Source organism: Berghia stephanieae, chromosome 7 (assembly GCF_034508935.2).
Source record: "Berghia stephanieae isolate SIO BIC M18660-M18661 chromosome 7, UCSD_Bste_1.3, whole genome shotgun sequence".
NCBI classification, from domain to species: domain Eukaryota; kingdom Metazoa; phylum Mollusca; class Gastropoda; order Nudibranchia; family Aeolidiidae; genus Berghia; species Berghia stephanieae.
The window spans coordinates 8,726,514-8,750,360 of record NC_088366.1 but is presented as its reverse complement, the minus strand read 5'-3'; the positions used below and the strand labels follow the sequence as shown (position 1 = coordinate 8,750,360).

The window sequence follows — 23,847 nt, the reverse complement described above, 5'->3', positions numbered from 1 at the left end:
TTATCAATGTCAAATTATGTATATATATATATATATATATATATATATATATATATATATATATATATATATATATATATATATATATATATATATATATATATAAATTACTTTTTGTGCAAAATTCATTCTTTGTTCAAATTCTATTGAATATATAAAACTTGATTCTAAGAAATAATATTTATACATTTTTATTCTTGTTAAGGTTGAGACTATGAAATGAAATATATACTTTTTTATTCTTATAAAACTTGAGACTAAGAAATGAAATTTATACATTTTAATCTTATAAAACTTGAATCTATGAAACGAAATTTATAAATTTTTAATTTTATAAAACTTGAGACTAAGAAATGAAATTTATACCATTTTAATCTTATAAAGGTTGAGACTGAAATGAAATATATGTATTTTTAATCTTATAAAATTTAAGACTAAGAAATGGAATTTAAACAGTTTTAATTCTATAACAAGTAATTATGAAATTGAATTAATACAATTTTTATTCTTACATGCCTTGATACTATGCATTGAAATTTATACATTGTTATTTTTATAAAGCTTAAAGTTACGAAATAGAATCTATATTTTTTTATTCTGATATAACTTGAGACAATGAAATAAGATATTATATACATTCTCTATTTGGATATACATACGTGACCCATTTTGCCATTCGTCTCAGAGTTAGAAGTCGTGATTTACAACAAACTTTGATTTATAAACTGATATTTTTACTTTTGTTATTATTTTATCAGTTACTTCAAAGAACATTTAATATAATACAATGCTTTGCTTCTAATTGTTACTACTAGGAACCGACTTTTGTTGATTAACTGTAATTAAACGCTATATTGCTTTTGTATTTGCCAACAATGATAAGTCCTTTTGCTTTATAAAATGTGGGGCTGGCTAAGAAAACCCGGGAAGATGCGGCAAGTTTCGATTTGAGATCAAAGATAAAGTGTTTCCCATAGCAACAAATTTTAAAAAATTCATAACTTGGGTTCTAATAGACATAGAAAGAAAATTTAAAGTGGTAAATGATCAGAAAGATGTGGTCTACCCACTGTATACATAACTCAATTTATGAAATTTGCGCATCTTTCCGGGGTTATTTTAGCCAGTCACACAAATACTTTTTTCTTTAGTCAATCATTCGGATTTTTTTTTTTTCAGCGTTAAAGACAAAATGTTATCTGTAGCTATTTATTCTGTTCTTCCTTTGACTACAAAATGTTAATTTTAATTTGTTTATTGCTGAATAATAATTTGAAATTGAAATTACCTTCTATGATTTTTCTCCATCATTTCCCAAAATACATATGAAGGCTGGTTTTCCAAAACTCGTTAAGTCGATTTTTCTACTTTTTGAGATTTTCCATCCATGAGATAAATTGAAATGTAAACTTTATTTTAAGCATCAATTGACACACGAATTTCCCTAGATATACATGAATGTGATGTTTAAATGTGATAAAATAACAAACCGAATGAGACATTTTAGGGGAAATAATCATAAATATCTCAAAATGGGAAAAAACGGATTTAGGGAGTTTTGGAAAACCACTCTTCGTATAATCATTAATTCTTTTACATGGATATTGATGCTGAAATATCTTGTTTGCTTTTCTCCCCGATGAACACAAGGTGCATTAACAATAATGAAATGATATGTAGATATTATAATACAATGAAAGATAATGTGTGAACTCTGTTGGTAAAAGACATGTCAAAATCAATTATTTGTCAAACGGGTTCTAAACAAGTTCGAAGTCTTGACATTCTAGACCAACTAAGTCAAATTAGAGTCATTAAAATAGCAAGTCTATAACACTGATCTTTACAAATGTCTACGTTTTACTTTTTGTTAAAGTTTATAGAAATCTACAATTTAACAAAAAATTTAAAACATCTACATTTTTACTGTTTGTTAAATTTAGGAGAGAAATAAAATTATTATTCTCAACCATCCTCGATGACTGACAATGATTTTAATCGAGAATTTTATCAAGTTAGAATTGACAATCATAAGGGAACTTATACTGATGTAAGATAGAAACTTGAAAAAATATTTACGAGAGAGTGCCAGACAAAGTAGAGAATAATAAAAGAAAATGATCTATCCCAAAAACCAGGGCGCCTCGAGTCAGAAAGAATTTTGGAATGGTTTTTTAAATTAATTTTGTTGTTCTTATTGGTCCGACACTGTTTTCTACACACTTCTTCAGCTCAAGTAGGAATTAATCATTAAACTGTACAGTAAGATAAAGGAGTAAAATGACTCTTATAAAAGATGCAAACCAAAGTAAACGACGTTTATTCAGGTAGAAGAAGTCCAAAGGCCGAAAAGTCGTTTACCACTATTATGAGGACAATAAAAACATATTATTATTACTTTGGTTTGAATCTTTTATAAGAGTCACATTTACTCCCTATATTTTACTGTACAATTCATTGACTTATTTCTAGATTTGATTTTGGAATTCAACATGAAATCATCTAATACTAGTTGTGTGTTTGTCATTTCCAGGCAGCTGAAATGTCTTCACATTAACTGTGATATTTTTGTTTACAAATATTTTATCTTATAAGATTCCGTTAGTTGTTTTATATCATCGTATACTACAATTACGTGTTAATCTTATTATATTATACAATCCACATTTGCTATTAACATTTTGATATTTCATGGGTACAATCAAGTGTTTAAAATTATTCATATCTATTTTGATTACGTATTTAGAAATTTGTTCACAATACTGCCTTTAACCCAATACTATTTTTGATATTTTTTCCGGAACCAAGAATCTCTAAGAACCTCAAATGTAAAAAAAGGAATAAAATAAAATTCCCTTTATTCATCCCATAGGGAATATTTTTCTCTTGGGTCTCTTCCAAGGGAGAACCGTAAGTCCTTTTTGGCCATAAAACGAATGATCGTACAACCAAGTATTAATTTTTCTTAAGAAACGCAAGACATTTTTGGCCATAAAGCGAATGGTTTACAACCAAGTATTTATTTTTTTCTTGAGAAACGCAAGACATTTTTTGGCCATAAAGCGAATGGTTTACAACCAAGTATTTATTTTTTTCTTAAGAAACGCAAGTCCTTTTCGGCCATAAAACGAATGGTTTACAACCAAGTATTAATTTTTCTTAAGCAACGCAAGTCCTTTTTGGCCATAAAGCGAATGGTTTACAACCAAGTATTAATTTTGATCACGTCGATATAACACCGGTCGAAGGCGGTGGATCACGTGATATGTTTTAGTTTTATAAATTCTAATTGTGTATAATTATGCTGCTGATTACGTGTTATTATGGAGAATAAAGGAATTTACAATTTATATAAATGTGTTAATCTGTGTGTGTTTATTTACAAGTCTTACAACCCAAATTGCTATGGTGTCATCGTTGTAATGAAAACACTCTCAAATCAACGTATGCCTATATACAAGTCTTACAACCCAAATTGCTATGGTGTCATCGTTGTAATCAAAACACTCTCAAATCAACGTATGCCTATATACAAGTCTTACAAACCAATCTGCTATGGAGTCATCGTTGTATTCAAACCACTCTCAAATCAACGTATACCTATATACAAGTCTTACAACCCAAATTGCTATGGTGTCATCGTTGTAATCAAAACACTCTCAAATCAACGTATGTCTATATACAAGTCTTACAACACAAATCGTTATGGTGTCATCGGTGTATTCAAAACACTCTCAAATCAGCGTATGCCTATATACAAGTCTTACAACCCAAATTGCTATGGTGTCATCGTTGTAATCAAAACACTCTCAAATCAACGTATGCCTATATACAAGTCTTACAACCCACATTGTTATGGTGTCATCGTTGTAATGGAAATACTCTCAAATCAACGTATGCCTATATACAAGTCTTACAACCCAAATTGTTATGGTGTCATCGTTGTAATCAAAACACTGTCAAATCAACGTATACCTATATACAAGTCTTACAACCCACATTGTTATGGTGTCATCGTTGTAATCAAAACACTCTCAAATCAACGCACACCTATACACACGTCTGACAACCCACATTGTTATTGTGCCACTGTAGGATGGGAAATACTCACAAATCAACGTACATCTATATACACGTCTGACAACCCACATTGTTATTGTGCCACTGTAGGATGGGAAATACTCACAAATCAACGTGTACCTATATACACGTCTGACAAGGATTGGAAATATTCTCAATAAACTAGATGAATGACAATGATATCGAAGAATGGTGTGTCCTTGGGCTAAACACTAAGTACCACATATTTTACCCCTAATCGATATAATAGTGAATGACTCACAGATCATGGAGATTGATAGGCGTTATGCGAGCGTTAGAGCTACATAAGAGTCTAACAGGCTATGTGGTCCAGTGGTATGACACTATCTTTCGGATCGGAAGGTCCTGGGTTCGAGCCTCGCTCGGCGCCTAATTGAGTCCTTAGAGGAGGCTCTTTACGCACATTCTCTCATCGTACTTAGGTGTAAAATGAGTACCTGGCCGTTAACAGCGTTGTCTCTGTCCGAAAAAACACTTTGTAATATCGCCTAACAGGCGTCATGGCCCGTTCTAAATCCAAGATTTTTCTACAAGACAAGACCTACCAATTATCACTGTCGTCTATCTGGAATTTAGTAATGTATATATGTCTTTATTGTGGTTTTTTTTTTGGGGGGGGGGTTGTTGGCTGCAGAAGGGTTTTGAGCCCGAAACGTTCCGTTTTTGGTATTTTGTTCTTTCTTGAAGCTGTTATATAGTCCTCTGCAAGAAGCTTTGAATCACTTTGAATGAGTGTTTTCGCGTATTGTGCACATTGGTGCAATCTGTTATAAGCCACTGACGTCAAATGAACGCCTCTTGAGACAAATGTAAACAAACCACAACACTCTCCAATCACAAAAAAAATATTATTATCAAAATTCCATTGAATAAAATAATTATTTATCATCAACCCATTGGTCTCAGAATGTTAAGAACGTCGAGGAAGAGAACAAGAAATAAATTTTCTGTCCGGAAAGGTTGGTTTATATGTTCGGGAGGCCTTCCGAACGTTCCTACATCCCCAATATTATTGTTCTCGTAGGGGTTTGGGAGGGGGAGACTTTTTTTATAATGTTCTAGTAGGGGGTTTGGGAGGGGGAGACTTTTTTATAATGTTCTAGTAGGGGGTTTGGGAGGGGGGGAACTTTTTATAATGTTCTAGTAGGGGGTTTGGGAGGGAGAGACTTTTTTTATAATGTTCTAGTAGGGGGTTTGGGAGGGGGAGACTTTTTTTATAATGTTCTAGAAGGGGGTTTGGGAGGGGGGGAACTTTTTTATGATGTTCTAGTAGGGGGTTTGGGAGGGGGGAAACTTTTTTTATAATGTTCTAGTAGGGGTTTGGGAGGGAGAGACTTTTTTTATAATGTTCTAGTAGGGGGTTTGGGAGGGGGAGACTTTTTTTATAATGTTCTAGTAGGGGGTTTGGGAGGGGGAAACTTTTTTTATAATGTTCAATAGGGGGTTTGGGAGGGGGGAGACTTTTGTTATAATGTTCTAGTAGGGGGTTTGGGAGTGGGAGACATTTTTTATAATGTTCTAGTAGGTTGTTTGGGAGGGGGAAAACTTTTTATAATGTTCTAGTAGGGGGTTTGGGAGGGGGAAACTTTTTTTTATAATGTTCCAGTAGGGGGTTTGGGAGGGGGGAAACTTTTTTTTATAATGTTCCAGTAGGGGGTTTGGGAGGGGGAAACTTTTTTTTATAATGTTCTAGTAGGGGGTTTGGGAGGGGGTAAACTTTTTTGTAAAAAACGGGTGTACCCCTTCCCAAACCCCATACTAGAACATTATAAACAACAAGAATACTGGGGTGTAGGAGCTTTCGGAAGGCGTCCCATATTCTTTAAAAATATTCTCTTATCGTATTTAATAGTTTCAAGTGACGTGCACTTATTTTCATGTCTGATAACGCAATTCCTTGTGGGCCCATTTCATTGTTGTAATGGAAATCTTTTTTTTTAAATGTTAAACTAGGCACATAAGTGGGTTCGGATGTCAGACCTACAAATATTGTAAACGTCGATTTCAAGATAATGAGCTAGTTGAAGGTGTCTATAATAATATAATATGCAAGTCTGCTTGCCGAATACAAATCATGAATGTGCTTGATTTAGTATTGTTGCAATGGAGAATGTTTTGATTTGATTCGAGGGCGTTTCCATGACAACAATGAGATCATAGCCAAAACGATTTTGATCATCAAACTCAAAATTGTTATTATTATTATTACATGCAAATTCTTTTTAAAATTTTATTTTTGTTTTTGTTTTTTGTTGTTTTTTTTTTGGTTTTTTGTTTTTTTTTTTTCAAAATATTACATGAAAAGGGAGGCCTTCCGAAAGCTCGTCGTGCTAAGGGAAATAACCCAAATTTTTCCCTGAACTAATCCTAAGAAAAAATATAACCTAGTACCTTTAACTAACCCCAATAGGAAAAACACCATACCACCTTTACTAAGACTTATAACTAACCCTAATAGAAAAAAATCCTCCGACCTCGAGCTAACCCTAATAGAAAAAAAACTAGGACTGCTTTCACTACCTTTCAATACTTCACAAATGAAAATGGCGGCCGAGAATCAAAGCAATGGTCAAAATAGGAAATTTTAAACTTTTACAAATCTATCAAGGTTAGTTCTAGGAATTTTTAATGCTTCTATTGAATAAATAAATACATGACAAAAGATCCACTGTGAAAATACAAATTGAAAGAAATGCTAGCGTTAGGAGCTTCCGGAAGGTCTCCCCAAAATATTACATGAAAATAGAATTTGCGATGCAAGTATGCGTTGAAGAATCTGAATTTCTACTTTTTTTCAGGCTGGTGCAGACGATGCTTGGTTACACGTCTAAAAACTCAAATTGTTAATTGTTATGGTGTCAGGAAATACTCTCGAAAAAAAAGTGAAATATGTTAGTGCATGACATAATCAGTTGGAAGGTGAAAATTTTGGATTTGCATTTTTGGCATTTTCTGAAGGTATATGTTTCCCAGAGCATTTTAATCTGTATTTGTAGTAAATCGGGTGGTTATTTTTATGAAGTTGTGGACAGATGTATGGAAAATGTATCCAGCAAGAGATAGACTCTCCTTTGAAGAATATATAAACGAAATTCCATTTGTTTAGTTTTATTTTACTTAGATCTTGAGGGCTAACCCACACCGGAGACTGACTCCGACGACCCGGCACTGCCGTCCTCTGCCGTCTTCCGGATGAAGACGTCGGGCACGGACAAAATCCTAAGTATAAAGAAAAGAGCCGCTAGGCCTACCCATACCAAGCACCCGCCGTCCTCTGTCGTTTTGGGGGGTTTTTCGAGCTTGGTATGAGTAGGTCTAGCGGCTCCTCTCTTTATTCTTGGTATTTTGTCCGTGCCCGACATCTTTATCCGGAAGACGGCAGAGGACGGCAGTGCCGGGTCGTCGGAGTCAGTCTCCGATGTGGGTTAGCGCTTAAACTACCTTAAGTTGTTAGGACTCATCAGGCCGAGACAAATCTCCATACTCGTCTGTTGTGAGCAGCCTCTTCAGCGTCTGTCCACGACAGATCATTCTCTTCAAGGTCGCGACATAGGTGCCATCTCTTTCCAAGATAGCCTCGGGCGGCCCCTTTTCTTTTCTTTCCGACTGGCGTCCGTTTCAAGTATGCATCTAGTTAGTTGATATTCTTTCATCCTGGTGACGTGTCCATACCATCTTGACATTGTCCCCCCTAATTCTCTCCTTAGGATCGTTCGCCTTTATTCTCCTTGCTTATCATTTCTGAGTGTGTGACTTTGTCGAGATACTTAACTCACAGAATTTTTTCATAGGCACTTTCTGTGAATATATTTTGATTTTTTTATATTCTCTTGAGTAAAATTGTCATTTTTCACTTCCATACAAAAGTATTGACGTCACTGTGGCGTGATACAGATTTATGACCCAACGTCTCAAAACGCTATTATATCGGGATGAACCAGACGTTAAAATGTCAGATTAAAGCTAAACGGGTCAAACATTTGAATTATTGCTATTTAGCATTCTACAATATGATATTCATTCTCCTCTATAAAGCATATTGACTCTACGTCAAACTGATATTTCTGGCCTCAAATTCAATTTTCAGCATCTTAATCATCCGGACTTAATACCGTTTTAGGGAGAGGGGTCACATTTAGTTTAGTTTGGATACTTATGTTTCCAGAGGTCATGAACTTGATGAGTTTGTCGAATGCTGCTCTTTCTTTTCCTAATCCACATTTTATTTCGTTGGTTGTCCTCGCATTATTTTACTGTATCACTTTACTAATCATCATCATCATCATCATCATCATCATCATCATCATCATAATCATCATTGCCTTTTTCACCCTGGGTCAGGGTATAGGCCACAGACAAACAGTTTCCATCCTTCTCTATCCCGAGCTAACTTTTTAATCTCATTCCAGGTCTTACCACTTCTCTGTATATCAGCTTCTTTAATTCTTCTCCATGTTCCTCGTGGCCTTCCCCTTGATCTTCTGCCCTGAGGGTTTCAGTCCAATACTTTCTTTGTTATAGTGGAGTCGTTCTTTCTAAGCGTGTGTATACATTTCACTTTACTTTTAATACATTATTATTATTTAAAATTATCAGCTACGACGGATAAGACAGCTGAGATAGGCTCCTTCTCCATGAATAACACAGCAGCAACAACGGATGCCGTCCAGCCTTCGTCTGCTTCGACGCCCGACAATTCTACTTCAACAATCCCAGAAGGATCCGAGGCAGGGGCAGGTGGCGACAAGAGAGTCAGTAGCGTTTCCTCTTCGTCTCGTGTCAGCCAATCAGCGTCCAGTTCCCCAAAACGCTTCAAGTCAAGGTCATCTGTCCCCAACAGAAGTTTGTCCCCGGCTAGGTTTTATCGAGAACGGGAACAATCAGAACTCCAGGTGGGGAATAAAAATGTTTTGCTTTCGCTAGTAAACATTAGGGGGCGAAGTGGCCGAGTGGTTAAGACATTACACTGTGACCCGGAAGGTCCCGGGTTCGAGCCCCGCTTCAGGAACTTTTGTTTTTTTTCCTAGGGCAAGATTATTAACCCCCAATTTGCTCAATTGGACAACATGGGTGATTCCTGTTGACATCAGACGTCTTGTTTGATGAATTATCTAATTATCTATATTCCTTCATAGAATGCCTTCATAGAATCCTATGATGTGGAGGAAGGGCATCATTTTTAATTAATTAACATATAAAAAGTGTTGTTAATCTTTTGGAAAGTTATCTTAAGTGAAGGAAAAATTTTGTGAAACACAATCAAAATGAAGATGCATTACTACTACTACTACTACTACTACTACTACTACTACTACTACTACTACTACTACTACTACTACTACAACTACTACTACTACTACTACTACTACTACTACTACTCTACTACTACTACTTACTACTATACCTACTACTACTACTACTACTACTACTACTACTACTACTACTACTACTACTACTACTACTACCACTACTACTACTACTACAACCATCACCACCACCTGAAACAGCATTAGCACCACCACCACAAATACCACCACTACCACCACTGTAAAAAAATATGTTCTTTTAATAGAGCAGATAATTCGTGACGTCACACCTTCTACTCTTCCGAACCCAAACTCCTTGAAAGTGTATGTGTAACCAGTCCTTTGGATGACTAATAATGAAAGATTACATATTGAATCATAAGGTGGCATAACTATTTTAGTAGCAGGATGTATAGGCAGATTATAAAGATTACGGGACGTAAAAGAGCGAGGTTGGATGGTCTTTATTGACGACCATCATATATTTACACTTGACAATAAGATGCCATCACCCCGAAACCAGAAGATCGTTAACAAAATGTATGTATCGAATCCTCCTGAAGACTGGTTTTACACTTCCAATGAGATTGGAACCAATTTTTTGACATCGCATGTTTGTTTTCCTATCGAGTCATTACATTTCCAGTTATATCGAACTTCCGTTGTCTCACTTTCCACTCCTCACACTCTCCAATCCCTACCGAGACATTCCGCTTCCGTTTCCATCAAACTCACGTTGTCTCACTTTCCGCTCATCATACTCTTCAATCCCTATCGAGTCATTCCACTTCCGTTTCCATTTCAAGCATTTGTGCGGCTATGTGGTCTAGTGGTATGACACTCGCTTTCGGATCGGAAGGTCCTGGGTTCTAGCCTCGCTCGGCGCATAGTTGAGTCCTTGGAGAAGGCTCTTTACTCACATTCTCTCACCGTACTTATGTGTAAAATGAGTACCTGGTCGTTAACAGCGTTGTCTCTGTCCCAAAAATTTGTAATATCGCCTGACAGGCGTCATGTCTCGTCCTACATGTTATGTGTTGCTGTTGGCCAGGGACCCCTTGTAAAACGCTTTGAGCACGTTTAGTGGATAATGCGCTATATAAAAGCTCAAGTTTTTTTTTTTACACTTCCGTTTCCATCAAACTCCCTTTGTCTCACTTTCCACTCCTCACACTCTCCAATCCTAGACTCTGAACGATCGCCTTTCCACCCATCTGGAGACGGTGAAGCAGCTTCAATCTGAAAACGCTAGCCTGAGACTTCAAGTGCAAGGCCTGGAGATCCTCAAGGTGGAGAAAGACGCCAGGAAACATTTCCATCAATCGGATATTGAAACCCTGCAGGACATGCTGGACACATCCAGACAGGTAGGATGGAGAGGCTGGATGCTATTGACACTTATTGTGAACCATCGCTTCTGATAGATAGTATGCGCTTGGCTAAGAAGCTCACAACATTGCCATCCGGAAGTAAAACGGACCAACACACAAAACTATGTGTAACCTTATACGTTTATAGTCTGGTTAATAGATTTTAGTGAGAATTACTCAAAAATGCGGATGGCAACAAAAAACAATAACAAAGACCTGAGTGACTTCAACTTTGTTCTATCTATAGATAGTTCGAAGATGACGTCACTCAGGCCTTTATTATTGTTTTTTGCCATCCGCGTTTATGAGTAATGCTCACTGAACTGTATTAACCTGACTATAAACGTTCATGGATACACACAGTTTTGTGTGTTGGTCCGTTATACTTCCGGATGACAATGTTATGAGCTTCTTAGCCAAGCGCATTCTATCTAAATGGTATTGTGTTGGATTGATTCAGACCTTACCTTACTTTACATCTCGGGTGAAATTTTCATGAAGAAAAGTGAGTGGAGCAGGCACGTATGTTGATAATAAGAAGACTTGAAGTGAGCAGGAACATGCCAGAAGACAACAGAGAAAAAAACTTCGTGGCGGCGATGGGGGCTCGAACCGTCGCCACCGTTATGTTATAGATAGAATGCGCTTGGCCAAGAAGTTCACAACATTGCGATCCGGAAGTATAACGGACCAACACACAAACTCTGTGTAACCATGAACTTTTATAGTCTTGTTAATACAGTTTAGTGAGAACAACTCACAAACGCGGATGGCAAAAACAATAACAAAGGCCTGAGTGACGTCATCTGCATACTATCTATAGCCTGACACTGAAATCCAAAAGGACTAGTGAGTTGTCGTTAGTGGAGCTCGTGGAAACAAGTTATTTCATTGGTTGAACTATTGAATACAACTCACGATTTGTTTTCTTTTGTGGCAAAAGGCAGGCATTTGACGTCATTTTTTGGCCATACCTTTACGAAGGCCACGCTCGAACCCGCGAGTGTGTGTGTCTATAGATAGTTCGAAGATGACGTCATTCAGGTGTTTGTTATTGGTTTTTTTTTTGCCATCCGCGTTTATGAATAATTCTCACAAAACTGTATTAGCCAGACTATAGACGATCATGCTTACACATAGTTTTGTGTGTTGGTCAGTTATATTTCCGGATGGCAATGTTGTGAAAGTCTTAGCCAAGTGCATACTATCTATAAATTAAACGATTGAAACTCTTTGAGACCACTTATTCCGTAGATATACGACATATAAATAAATGTTCATAACTATGCATCTATTCTTCGAAGGAAAACAGTAACTTAGAACAGACACTTCAAGTGACCCGTAAAGAAAGAGACAGTCTCCGACAATCTTTGGTTGAGAAGGAGGAAGACGTGGCGCTGCTGGAGATTCGGATGGAGAACATCAAGAGTGTGTCACAGCAATGTGGCAAGATGGAGGTACCATTGGTTATCACTGTCGTTTTTGAGCTTGAGATTTGTTTTATATAGCGCAATATCCACTAAACGTGCTCAATGCGCTTTACAAATAGTCCCTGACCTACAGCAACACTTAACATGTTGAACAAGACATAACGCCTGTTAGGCGATATTACATTTTTTTCAGAGATAACGATGTTAACGGCCAGGTATTCATTTTACACCTGAGTACGGTGAGAGAAAGTGAGTAAAGAGCCTTTTCCAAGGACTCCGCTATGCGCCGAGCGAGGCTCGAACTCAGGACCTTCGGGTCCGAAAGAGAGTGTCATAACACTTGACCACATAGTCGCATATGTGTGGGGATCATTGCCATCGAGTCCTTCATTTTCATCGTTAACATTATCATTATGATAATTATCAGCAAAACTAACTTCTTAATCTTCAAAAATGCCATCATTTTTCTCACCATCATTTCCATTGTCAACGTTTTCACTATTTTCATTGTTGTCGTCGTCATTATCATCATCGTCATTATCATGATTATCATCATCATCATCATCATCATCATCATCATCATCATCATCATCATCAACAACATCATCATCATAATCACCACCATCATTATCATAACGGCGACATTTTACGTATAATGAGAATGAACATGTGATAGATACGTGACACGTGACGCGTTACACGTGATGCGTGATACTCGTGTTTTGCTACACCTCTGCAATACTCTTTTGAGTCGGTTACTCATTCATTTATTTATTTTCGAACTTTTTAATTTTTAAACTGCCTTATCAGAGTGAGCTAAAGACCCTGAAAGAATCATTGAACGAGAAGGAGGCGGACGCTAAGAGACTGTCCGATGACCTGGTCAAGGAGAAGATTGTCCGAAAGAGATTGGAGGAGGAGGTACAGATCAACAAGTCTCGATACATCAAAGAGATTGAGGAAGCCAGTATCAGGTAATGGGAGGGGGTGTGGGGGTGTGGGTGTGGGGTGGGCGATAGCTCAGTTGGTAGAGCACACATTGCAACACAATATGCAAAGGGCATTGTGCGGCTATGTGGTCTAGTGGTATGACACTCGCTTTCGGATCGGAAAGGTCTTGGGTTCGAGCCTCGCTGTGTGCATAGTTAAGTACTTGGAAAAGGATCTTTACTCACATTCTCTCACCGTTCTCATATGTAAAATGAGTACCTGGCCGTTAACAGCGTTGTCTTTGTCGGGTAAAAAAATGTAATCTCGCCTAACAGGCGTCATGTTTCGTATATGTTAAGTGTTGCTGTTGCTCAGGGACCCCTTGTAAAGCGCTTTGAGCACGTGCAATAGATACTGCTCTATCAAAAAGCTCAACTATAAAAGGAATAAATAAGCTTCAAATAATAGAACAAAATACTTTACATGAAACGTTTCGTGCTCAAAACCATTCTTCAGTCAACAACAAAATCAGATTTAAACCTACCTAAGACCTATCCTCCTGTTTGAATTTGCGTTAAGTGTTAAAGTTTGAAGATGTACTTATTTCTAAAATACTTGGAATATTGTATTTCTTTTTTTTTAAACTAACTCAATCCTAGAGATTTTTGCTACTTTTCGAAATTGGAAAAAATGTGTTAAAAATGAGCATGTACTTAAATAGTTTTATTCAACTATCATTAACATGTAAAAACTAAAAACATTAGCTTTGATAGTACGCCTATAATTTGTCTCTGAAAAATGTAATAAATCGGCATGGGTTAAAAGTAATCCGAGTGAAATACGGATATAGTCGGTGTTAGGGTTGAGTGAATTAATCATTCAAGATTTTACTTTTATTTTTATATGTATATTTATGCGTGTTTGTGTGTGTGTATGTGTTTGTATGTATGTGTGTGTGTGTGTCTAAATGTGTGTGTATCTGTGCGAGCGCATGGAAAAAAGTAACCTTCTTGATCATGTAATTTCCCAAATAAATTCTATTCCTGTAATTTGTATAATATTTTGGTGTCCTATAACTTAGTGTAAAAGCGCTTCGAGTCTCAGTCACGCTGTAGTATAAATTTACTACCATTTACCATTTACCATTTACCACTTACCCAGAATGAATCGTCACCTTGAAACGACGGACCAGAAACTGGAGGCTGGGTACGAAGTCCTCGTGAACGACACTCTGGCAAGCGTGAGAGAACAGAACGCCAGGGACCTGGCCGCTCTCAAGGAAGAACTCACCACGGTCTATCAGGTAAAAAGTCTTATCGAGATTATCACTTATAAAACCCATTTCTATGGAATACCATCAGCACGAAGATTGAATCATGCTTCCGTTTCATAGAGTACAATTTGCTTGTTTGACGTCCGTTGTGATTTAAACTCGTGCAATATCGCCTCTGCCTGTAGCATAAGATGGTTTGACTTTTGTGACAAGGCGAGATATTCAGCACCCAGTTCAGTTGAGCACTCGCTTTATAGGCAAAAGGGATCAGTATTAATCCCGGGCGCGGTCGAGGCCTTATTTTTCTAACCCCCAGGCAGTGAATGGGTAGCGGGGTTTGTTATACATGGTGGAAAGTACTTTGTGATAAACTACCATTTACCCCATAGAGTTTCAAGGAGTTTCTGCCATCCGATAACGCCACAGAATCCGGGATAAACTCCGTCTATTTGGAGCTAAGGTATTTTTTTTTTTTTAATTTCTACATCTCAACTGATGTTCATACAATTGTCACCCACTGGGTCAAACCGCAGGCATCGTTAACTGATAGCCTGACACTGACATCAAAAGACAAGTCTTTGGCCGCAAAAAAAATTTTTTTAAATCGTGAGTTGTATTCAATAGGTCAACCAATGGAATTACGTGTTTCCTTGAGCTCTACTTACGACAACTCACTAGACGCTGCAAAACCTTAAAAACGGCGTCAAACTGTAAGTTCTAGGGGGTTCTAGTGTCAGGCTATATGTTACCACGGTCAAACTGTGGGCGTATATATGTGCTTTATGATACTTAATATATTCTGATTAAAAATCACATTAACTTGAGGCAAATTTCATATTTTGTGTCATAAATTCAATTTTCAGCAATAAATAATGTCTTGTAAAAATTGAGCTACTAAACGTGATCAAAGCGCTTTACAAAGGGTTCCTGACCAACAGCAACACTTAACATATAGGACGGAACATGACGTCTGTTAGCGATATTACAATTTTTTTCGGACAGAGACACACTGTTAACGGCCAGGTACTCGTTTTACACCTGAGTATGGTGAGAGAATGCGAGTAAAGAGCCTTTTCCAAGGACTCATCAACTATGCGCCGAGCTAGGCTCGAACCCAGGAGCTTCCGATCCAAAAGCGAGTGTCATACCACAAGACCACACAGTCGCACAATGCCCTTTGTTTATTGTGTTGGGATGTGTGCTCTACCAAGAGAGCTATTGCCCCCCCCCCCCAGACCCCACTCCCCCTCCCCTTACCTGATACTGGCTTCCTCAATCTCTTTGATGTATCGAGACTTGTTGATCTGTACCTCCTCCTCTAATCTCTTTCGGATAATCTTTCCTTTTGAGAAGGTGGTTGACATTAATTTGTTCTGTCTAATGATTTTTTTACTTGGGGGGGGGGGGGGGGGGGGGGGGGGGGGGGGGGGGGGGGGGGGGGGGGGGGGGGGGTTACGATGACTACTATGTTACTAGTGTGCATCTTGTGTGAGTGTGTCTATGTCAATATTGTATTGTTATAAATGTGTAACCAAATGACAAATTGCCACTTTTTTGGGGACAATAAAGATATATTATTATTATTATTATTATTATTATTATTATTATTATTATTATTATTATTATTATTATTATTATTATGATTCCAGACAAAACTCTCCGACTGGAAAACCAAGGCCGAGAGGTCTAACGCAGACCTCCTGTCCACCAAGAAAGAGTTGAAATCCTCTAGGACAGAGGTGGACTCGCTACGTGCCCAGACCACACGGCTAAAGATGGACATTGCTGCTTTAAAGGTAGGTTGGTCGTTGTACATCTCCTTGTTGTTATTTTCTCATGCTTCAGTACACAATACTCATGAATCGGCAGTATGGTCTCGCAGAGCATCTAGTTGAACGGTGTGTTGTGATGAAGCTTCCGGGTGGGTTTGCGACGGTGCACCAGTGCGGTAAAGAATTTGCTGATTGGGTCGATCGTCATAACGTAGTTGTGTGAACACCATTAAAAGAAGCTGCCTTGAAATGAAACCAAAAGGTAATGGGTTTGATTCTCATCCATCGAGCTAGCTATGCATGCGGCTTTGAGCAGGTCACTTCGCCCAAGTTCAAGGACAGAGCGATGCTTTTTTGGCGACCCAGATTGGTGCTCAACAGTCAAAACAAAAATAATCTTCCTCCTGAGGATTGGTGAAGCAAGTCCAAATATGATATGAACAAAACACAATAGTAATACACGATGATATTTCAACTTACAATAATAAATATTGCTGAAAACTTTACAGCCCTATAACATATGGGGCAGCGTGGCTCAGCGTTACGGTCTTTGCTTCGTACCCAAAAGGTACCAAGTTCGACTACCCGCCTCGTTGTGTGGCCTTGAGCAAGTCACCTCGCCTTAGCTCACTTTGCAGCGCTGCATTGCGGCTGACACCTAGGCTATTCCAGTCTTCCCTTGGAATAGACCCTAAAGACAAATTTCCCTTGGGGATGAATAAAGGGAATTACTTTATTATCAATTTATTTATAATACAGTCATGTAATCTTGTGCATGGCCATTGATCGGATAATAAATGAAAGTGATAGCAGCACCTTGTGATGGCTGGCGCCCCGGTTTCCATATCTTCTGGCCAGACGTATCAGTGTCAGATATCCTGACGCCCAGACGAACCCCCGCTAAGAAGGAAAGGAAATCCTTCGGCAAGCTAGTTGTAAACTTCATTCTTGGGCAGGAAAGAAGAATATGTGATCTGATTTTCCGGGTCTTGAGCGAGGAGCTGTATCTGCGCCAGAATTGCACCTAGGCCACTCGTTGATGGATGTCTTCGTGCCATGTCGCCTATGTCACTGGGCGGGATCCTGCGCTTGTATGGAACTAGACGTCTGAGTCTCAAGGGTCCTTACTACTAGGAGTTCTCTCTCTAAGAGACGTGAATGGTAGCAATTCTTTGGACATGACGTTGTGTTTGGGTTTATTATTAGGAAAATCCTTCAAAAAAATAGAATTTGAGATTTTGGTGGAAAACTATATTTTATTATCTTAGAAATAATATTATTGAAGTCCAACTTCTTAAAATAGATAAAGGCATTTAAAACTCAGTCGAAAAGGGTACAGGTAGTAAGAAGAAAAGTGTGAAAAGCGGAAAGCTATTTTGCTATTTTCTCAATATGTAATTTTTCTAAGGGAACGGGATACTGTGTCAAACGTTTCTCAGTTAAGACAGTTGACATATTTATCTCAGGTGGAAACGAGTTCCTGGTCATAGACTGCGGTGAATATTGTAAGAATGATGAAAGAGAGAATGCGACTAGTACAATGTAAATTATGTTTTCTTTAGGCGAATAAGATTACGTTTGTACATATTATTCAGGCACATGGTTAGAAGTCGGTTGCTGCTGCTTTGTGTATTGTGCGACATCCTTGCCCATCAGGCAGAGACAACTGGATAAGCTTGCTAGCGAAGAACATGGTGAAAATGATGATGATGATGATGATGATGATGATGATGATGATGATGATGATGGTGATGATGATGATGATGATATTAATGATGATGATGATGATGATGATGATGAGGATGATGATGATGATGATGATGAGGAGGAGGATGATGACGACGACCACGACGATGTTGATGATGAAAATTCGTCACAGGTCCAGATAGAGGAAGACCAGACCAAATACACAGAGCTGAAGAACGAGTCGGAGAAAGACGCGTGTCAGCTACAGCGGGAGATGGTCATTCTCAAACAGGAGCTGGCCGAGGTCAAGGACGAATTGGAGGAAATGGGCGGGGCCAATATGAGACTGGAGCGGGAAATCGCCACCTACAGGGTTCTGCTGGATGACCTTGAGAGTAAGGTGAGCATAATATAAACAAGGTAATATTCATTCCAACGTACTGGTTACTTACCCTCTCAAAATAAAAAACAAAAACAAAACAAAAAACTCGACAAAAACGAATAAATTATCTAAAGCTTAACCCAATGATGTAGAAAGAAATTGAGAGGTGCCGATAGCTCAGTAGGTAGAGCGCTTAGTTTACAAGTGAAAGATATCGGTATCGTTTGCGAGTAAAAATCATTTTTTATGAACAATCTGTCGCCGCCGTTAACCCCCCCCCCCCACTTACCCCCATCATTGATAAGTTGTTTGGGCTCTTAGATCTGCTATGAGATAGTTTGCAATGGACTGGCCTTTTTATACAGTGGAAATGTCTTTTACTCGCACGGTGTCGAATGATCGTTATAACAGTGGCGTTTGTAAAAAGATAGACGTCAAAATAATGAATATCAAAAATATAAATAAATATGTGACTTTTTAATCTTTGTTTTTTTTTGGGGGGGGGGGGTTTTGTTTGTTTGTTTGTTGTTTTTTTTTTTAATAGTACTATGTGCAGAGTTTTAACAAGTGTACAGTGTAAAACCCAATGTAAAACTGTGGAGTGATCCTCGACAATATTGGAGGTTTCCACAAGACGAAGAAGAAGAAGATGTGACTGGCTGAGAAAACCCTGAAAGATGCGCAAATTTCATAAATTGAGTTATGTATGCAGTGGAGTAGATAGACCACATCTTTCTGATCATTTACCACTTTAAATTTTCTTTCTTTGTATATTAGAATTCAAGATAAGATTTTTTTCTGAATAAAATTTGTTGCTATGGGAAACACTCTATCTTCGATTTTGGCTCATATCTCGAATCGAAGCTTATCGCATCTTCCCGGGTTTTCTCAACCAGCCTCACATATATTAAAAGAATTTGATTTGCTTTCTAAATAACTACACCGTTTTTTTCATATATAATTCATTATGAAAAATTTCAGATTGTTAGAATTTACAGAATAAAATGATTCATTGTTGACACGAGTGCTTTCTTCTGTCTATTATGAAAATATGTATGAGTTATCCCTTTTTTACAAGGGCCCCTTTATGAAGAAGGTGAAGGACGTTGGAAACAAACAAGAAATGGAATCACAGGGCGAAGGTCAGAGGGATGATGTTAGGAGGAGCCGTGATGTATACCTTAGGTATGTCATTATCATCATTATCATTATCATCATCATCATCGTCATCATCATCATCATCATAAAGATCATCACCATAAAGATCATCGCCATCGCCTTCATCATAACTATCATCATCATCATCATCATCATCATCATCATCATCATCATCATCATCATTATCGTACTCGTCTCCTCATTAACACCTATTTGCGTGATTGAATACATCATTCTGTACTGTGGAATGAAGAGAAAATAGCTTGTAAAGATTTCGTGACATTGATCATTTTAGGTTTAATTCAAATTACTACAACTATTCATATCACTACATTTAGCTCTAAAGCGAACTTTATATAGCGCATTTTCTACAAGATCAATGATCTCACAGAGCTTTCGAAAGGGCCCCACCCCACACCGACAGCAACATGGAGGAGACATGACTCCTGTGAGGTGCTAATATTATTATTATTATTTTTTTTTTTTTTTTTTGGTGAAAGCAACGCGGCAACCGCTATGCAGCTGAGTGTGGTGAGAGAAAGAATGTGAGTAAAGATCGTGGCCCAGCGGCACTGTCTTTGCTTCGTACCCGAAAAGAACAGAGTTCGATTGCTCGCCGCTGCGCTGTGGGACCTTGAGCAAGTCACCTCGTCCTTGCTCAATTTGCGGCGCTGCACGGCGGCCGACGCCTAGGTTATTCCTGTCTTCCCTTGGAATAGACCCTAGAGACAAATTTACCCTAGGGGATGAATAAAGGGAATTTTATTTATTTTATTCATTTTGCGCGGGACTCGAACCAGGAACCTTCCGGTCCATATGCAAGGTGAGTGTTATACTGAACGCAAGACCGCAAAGCCGAAATAAATTTCGTGTTGAGCCTGAAGGCGTAGACATCGTAAACTTATAGCCTGACACTAACCAAAAATGACGTCCTAAGACAAGTCGTTGGCCACAAAAGAAAACAAATCGTGAGTTGTATTCAACAGTTCAACCAATGGAATCACTTGTTTCCTTGAGCTCTACTAACGACAACTCATTAGACGCTAAACAAACCTAAAAAAATGCCGTCCAACTATAAGTCCTAGTGGGCTCTAGTGTCAGGCTATAATGTTAACGATGGCTATGCTGAAGGTCACACATTACAACCGTGTTGTTCCAGAACCAACGAGATGGACAAGGGGGTGGGCATTGACACGGTGGACGCCGATGGCCGATACTTGAGTGTGGTCAACAGGGCTGACCACCTAGTGGACATGTGCCTGTGGACCGTCGTACAGACCAGCTACAACAAAAAGGTAAATTCGACCCAGCGTCTCAAAACTGTTTTTGTCGGTGTTTTTAACTAAATGTGCTCAAAGCGCTTTACAAAGGCCCCTGACCAACAGCAACACGTACTACGTAGAACGAGACAACACGTCTGTTAGGCGATATTACAGGGGGGTGGGGGAGAGGGGGCGGTTTTGACAGAGACAACGCTGTTAACGCCCAGGTACTAGTTTTACCCTGCAGAAAAAATTATTTTTAAAAACTCAAACAAGCTCTCTACAAAACAACGTTATGTTTTTATTAATTAAATAAAGATCATTCTTCAAAGTTTGTGATGTACAAAATAAATCTGAATGAGAAAAATGTATATTGTGTCGTAACAAATGTGACAATTTTACTGTAGGTGGTAAGGAGAGGGTTAACCTAATTTCTAATTCAAATCCCATCAACCAAGGTCAAGTTTGAGATCCCCTACAGCACACCGGTGACGTCAGAGCAGCGTCTGTACATCTGGGCAGACGGCGAAGGTCCCTTCAAGGACAAGCCCAGCAGCGATCAAATCCTCTCCCTCCCAGATGACGTTGAAACCAGGGAGTTCTACCGCATTAACACGTCTACTACTACAACTACCACTACTACTTCTACCATCACCACCACCAAAACTAAGGACAACAACAACAGCGACGGCAGCAAGAGCCGCGTCAGCAACAACAACGAGTCGAAGTCTTCAGAAATGACGGGCACAGGTGAGTACATTCATCATCAAATGTGAGGCTGGTTAAGAAAACCCGGGAAGATGCTGCATGCAAGCTTCGATTCGAGATATGAACCAAAATCAAGGATAAAGTGTTTCCCATAGCAATAAATTTTATTCAGTAAAAATAAATCATGATAATAGACATGGAAAGATAATTTTAAGTGGTAAATGATCAGAAAGATATGGTCTACACCACTGTATACATAACTCAATTTATGAAATTTGCGCATCTTTCCGGGTTTTCTCAGCCAGCCACACAAATGTGACCAACCGGGGCCAAAACGATTTACAGATTTACAAGTCCGATAACCCTAATTGTTTTGGTCTCCTCATTGTAACGGAAATAGTTTAAAACCAACCCAAAAATATTCTGCATTACAACAATATTAGAACTGCTGTTTGGTCATCAGATCTGCAAACATTAGCACGTTGGGAGAATCTATCCCTACACCGTGTGACGGAATATGTTGTTGGTTAAATGCAATACACAGACCATTGTCTTCTAAAAAGTTTTGGAGTACAACATATGCCTACCCTTTCAACATATCCGTTTCTATTTGGATTAACACTTTTAGGTGGGATCTTTTAAATTTGATATTACAAAGCAAGGTGTTTAACACAAGCAGGGGCAATATATATCAAATAAAGTGTTTATGTCACCACAAGACCGAAGATAATCGCTCATGTTTCATTTCTATCTCAAACAGATGCCATCCACATATCAATGCAGAGGAAGTGCTGGTTACGCAGACCCCAATCCATGAACCTTCGCCTAGAGGATGGAGACAGCCAGTTACAAGCCAAATGTGACCTTACCACAATCACGAAACATCTGTCAGACTCGGGAACACCTGACGCCGCGGTGCATGCCGGGAAACAGCTAAGAAAGATGACGTCAATGCACGGGGTCACAGGTCAACAGGGAGCGGGAAGGGAGGGCAATGAGGGTGGGGTCAGCTTGATGCAGGGTTATGAGCGGATGAGTGATGTCACAGCACGCATGCCGCTTGGGAGCGTGTGCAAAGATGACGAAGTACTCACGAAGGATGGATGTGTTGTAATGTGATTCTGGGTAAAAGAAACTTTTTAGCTAACCCGCCCAGCCGTTCCCAAGATCAGTGTGCTGGGTTCGTGAAATTGAGTGGTGACCCGTTAATTTTTCTTAGCATTTCTTAATATTTATAGTTTTCTGTTAACTCTAAACATACAAATAATTTATAAGTGTGTGACACAGACCAAGAGCGTTTTTTTTATTTTCAAAAACAATAAGTCACTAAATTTTACAACATCCAGCACACTAATCATGGGCACAGCAGAGCGGGTTATCTAAATGTTACATAATTTACCTGTACAGCTGTTTTGATTCTTAAGAAAAATTTTTACAATTAGTTTTCTTCTTTCTGATTATTATTTTTCATTATTTTAGGCTACAAGTTTTGTGTATACTTGATGGTAATAAATAAAATACATTTTAAAAATTCCCTTTATTCATCTCATTGGGAAAATTTATCTCTAGGTTCTATTCCAATGGAAGACTGGAATAACACAGGCGTAGCTGAAGTGCATCGCCGCAGATTGAGCGAGGGCGGGGTGACTTGCTCAAGGCCACACAGTGCATCGGCGGGTGATCGAACTTGGTACCTTCCGGGTACGAAGCAAAGACCGTACCGCTGAGTCACGCTGTCCCATAATGTCAGACTTTGTAATATTATTATTATTATTATTATTATTATTATTATTATTATTATTATTATTATTATTATTATCATTATTGTTATTATTATTATTTTTATTATTATTATTATTATTTTTATTATTATTATTATTATTATTATTATTATTATTATTATTATTATTATTATTATTATTATTATTATTATTATTATTATTATTTTTATTATTATTATTATTATTATTATTATTATTATTATTATTATTATTATTATTATTATTATTATTATTATTATTATTATATGATGGTTAGATGGAAAATGTTGAATTGGATTGGATATGTCTTGAGGGGCAGGGCGGGGAAAGGAGCGATTCTGAAGTGACATTGGGATGGTGGACTCCAGAGGGAAAGAGATCGAAAGGAAGACCCTAAACAACATGGCGTAGGATGGTGGAAAAGGAAGGGAACGACATTGGATGGCATCTCTGGCAGAGGACCAAGCCGTAGCCATCGTGAACTCATAGCCTGACACCAGGGTTGCCAGATTAATTTCAGGCATTCTGCCAACTGAATTTTAAAAATCTGCCAAATACCACAAAAATCTGCCAAACCGTACTATTTATAGTAGATACCCCCTTTGAAAACTCATCAGTTTTGTTAAACAAAAAATTCTCAAGGCCGATGTCATAATTATTTTTTTTTTCATTTCCCAAGTTTTAAAAAATCACTAATACATAAAAATTG

At 38.1% G+C, this 23,847-nt stretch overlaps 1 protein-coding gene across 2 annotated transcripts; it reads left to right on the top strand.

Moving 5' to 3' along the window:
* Nucleotides 1-4,915: 4,915 nt before the first annotated feature.
* Nucleotides 4,916-23,122, top strand: LOC144976644 (lamin-A-like). Of its 2 annotated transcripts, none has more exons than XM_078920946.1 (12): nt 4,916-5,060; nt 8,698-8,993; nt 10,595-10,774; nt 12,082-12,234; nt 13,018-13,181; nt 14,299-14,440; nt 16,060-16,206; nt 18,062-18,268; nt 19,344-19,435; nt 20,568-20,703; nt 21,129-21,420; nt 22,139-23,122. In XM_078920946.1, the coding sequence occupies exons 1-12, from the start codon at nt 5,009-5,011 to the stop codon at nt 22,495-22,497; spliced, it is 2,220 nt and encodes a 739-aa protein (XP_078777072.1). In that variant the 5' UTR covers nt 4,916-5,008; the 3' UTR covers nt 22,498-23,122. The 2 variants fall into 2 exon arrangements, with proteins under 2 accessions (XP_078777072.1, XP_078777071.1); XM_078920945.1 differs by having other exon boundaries at nt 19,329-19,435.
* Nucleotides 23,123-23,847: the final 725 nt, after the last annotated feature.

Excerpts from the sequence above, each read along its gene's own strand:
- LOC144976644 (XM_078920945.1), top strand. The coding sequence starts at position 5,009 with ATGTTAAGAACGTCGAGGAAGAGAACAAGAAATAAATTTTCTGTCCGG. Across the intron at positions 5,061-8,697 it reads TAAATTTTCTGTCCGGAAAG|CTACGACGGATAAGACAGCT; the intron begins GTTGGTTTATAT and ends TAAAATTATCAG. Across the intron at positions 12,235-13,017 it reads AGCAATGTGGCAAGATGGAG|AGTGAGCTAAAGACCCTGAA; the intron begins GTACCATTGGTT and ends CTGCCTTATCAG.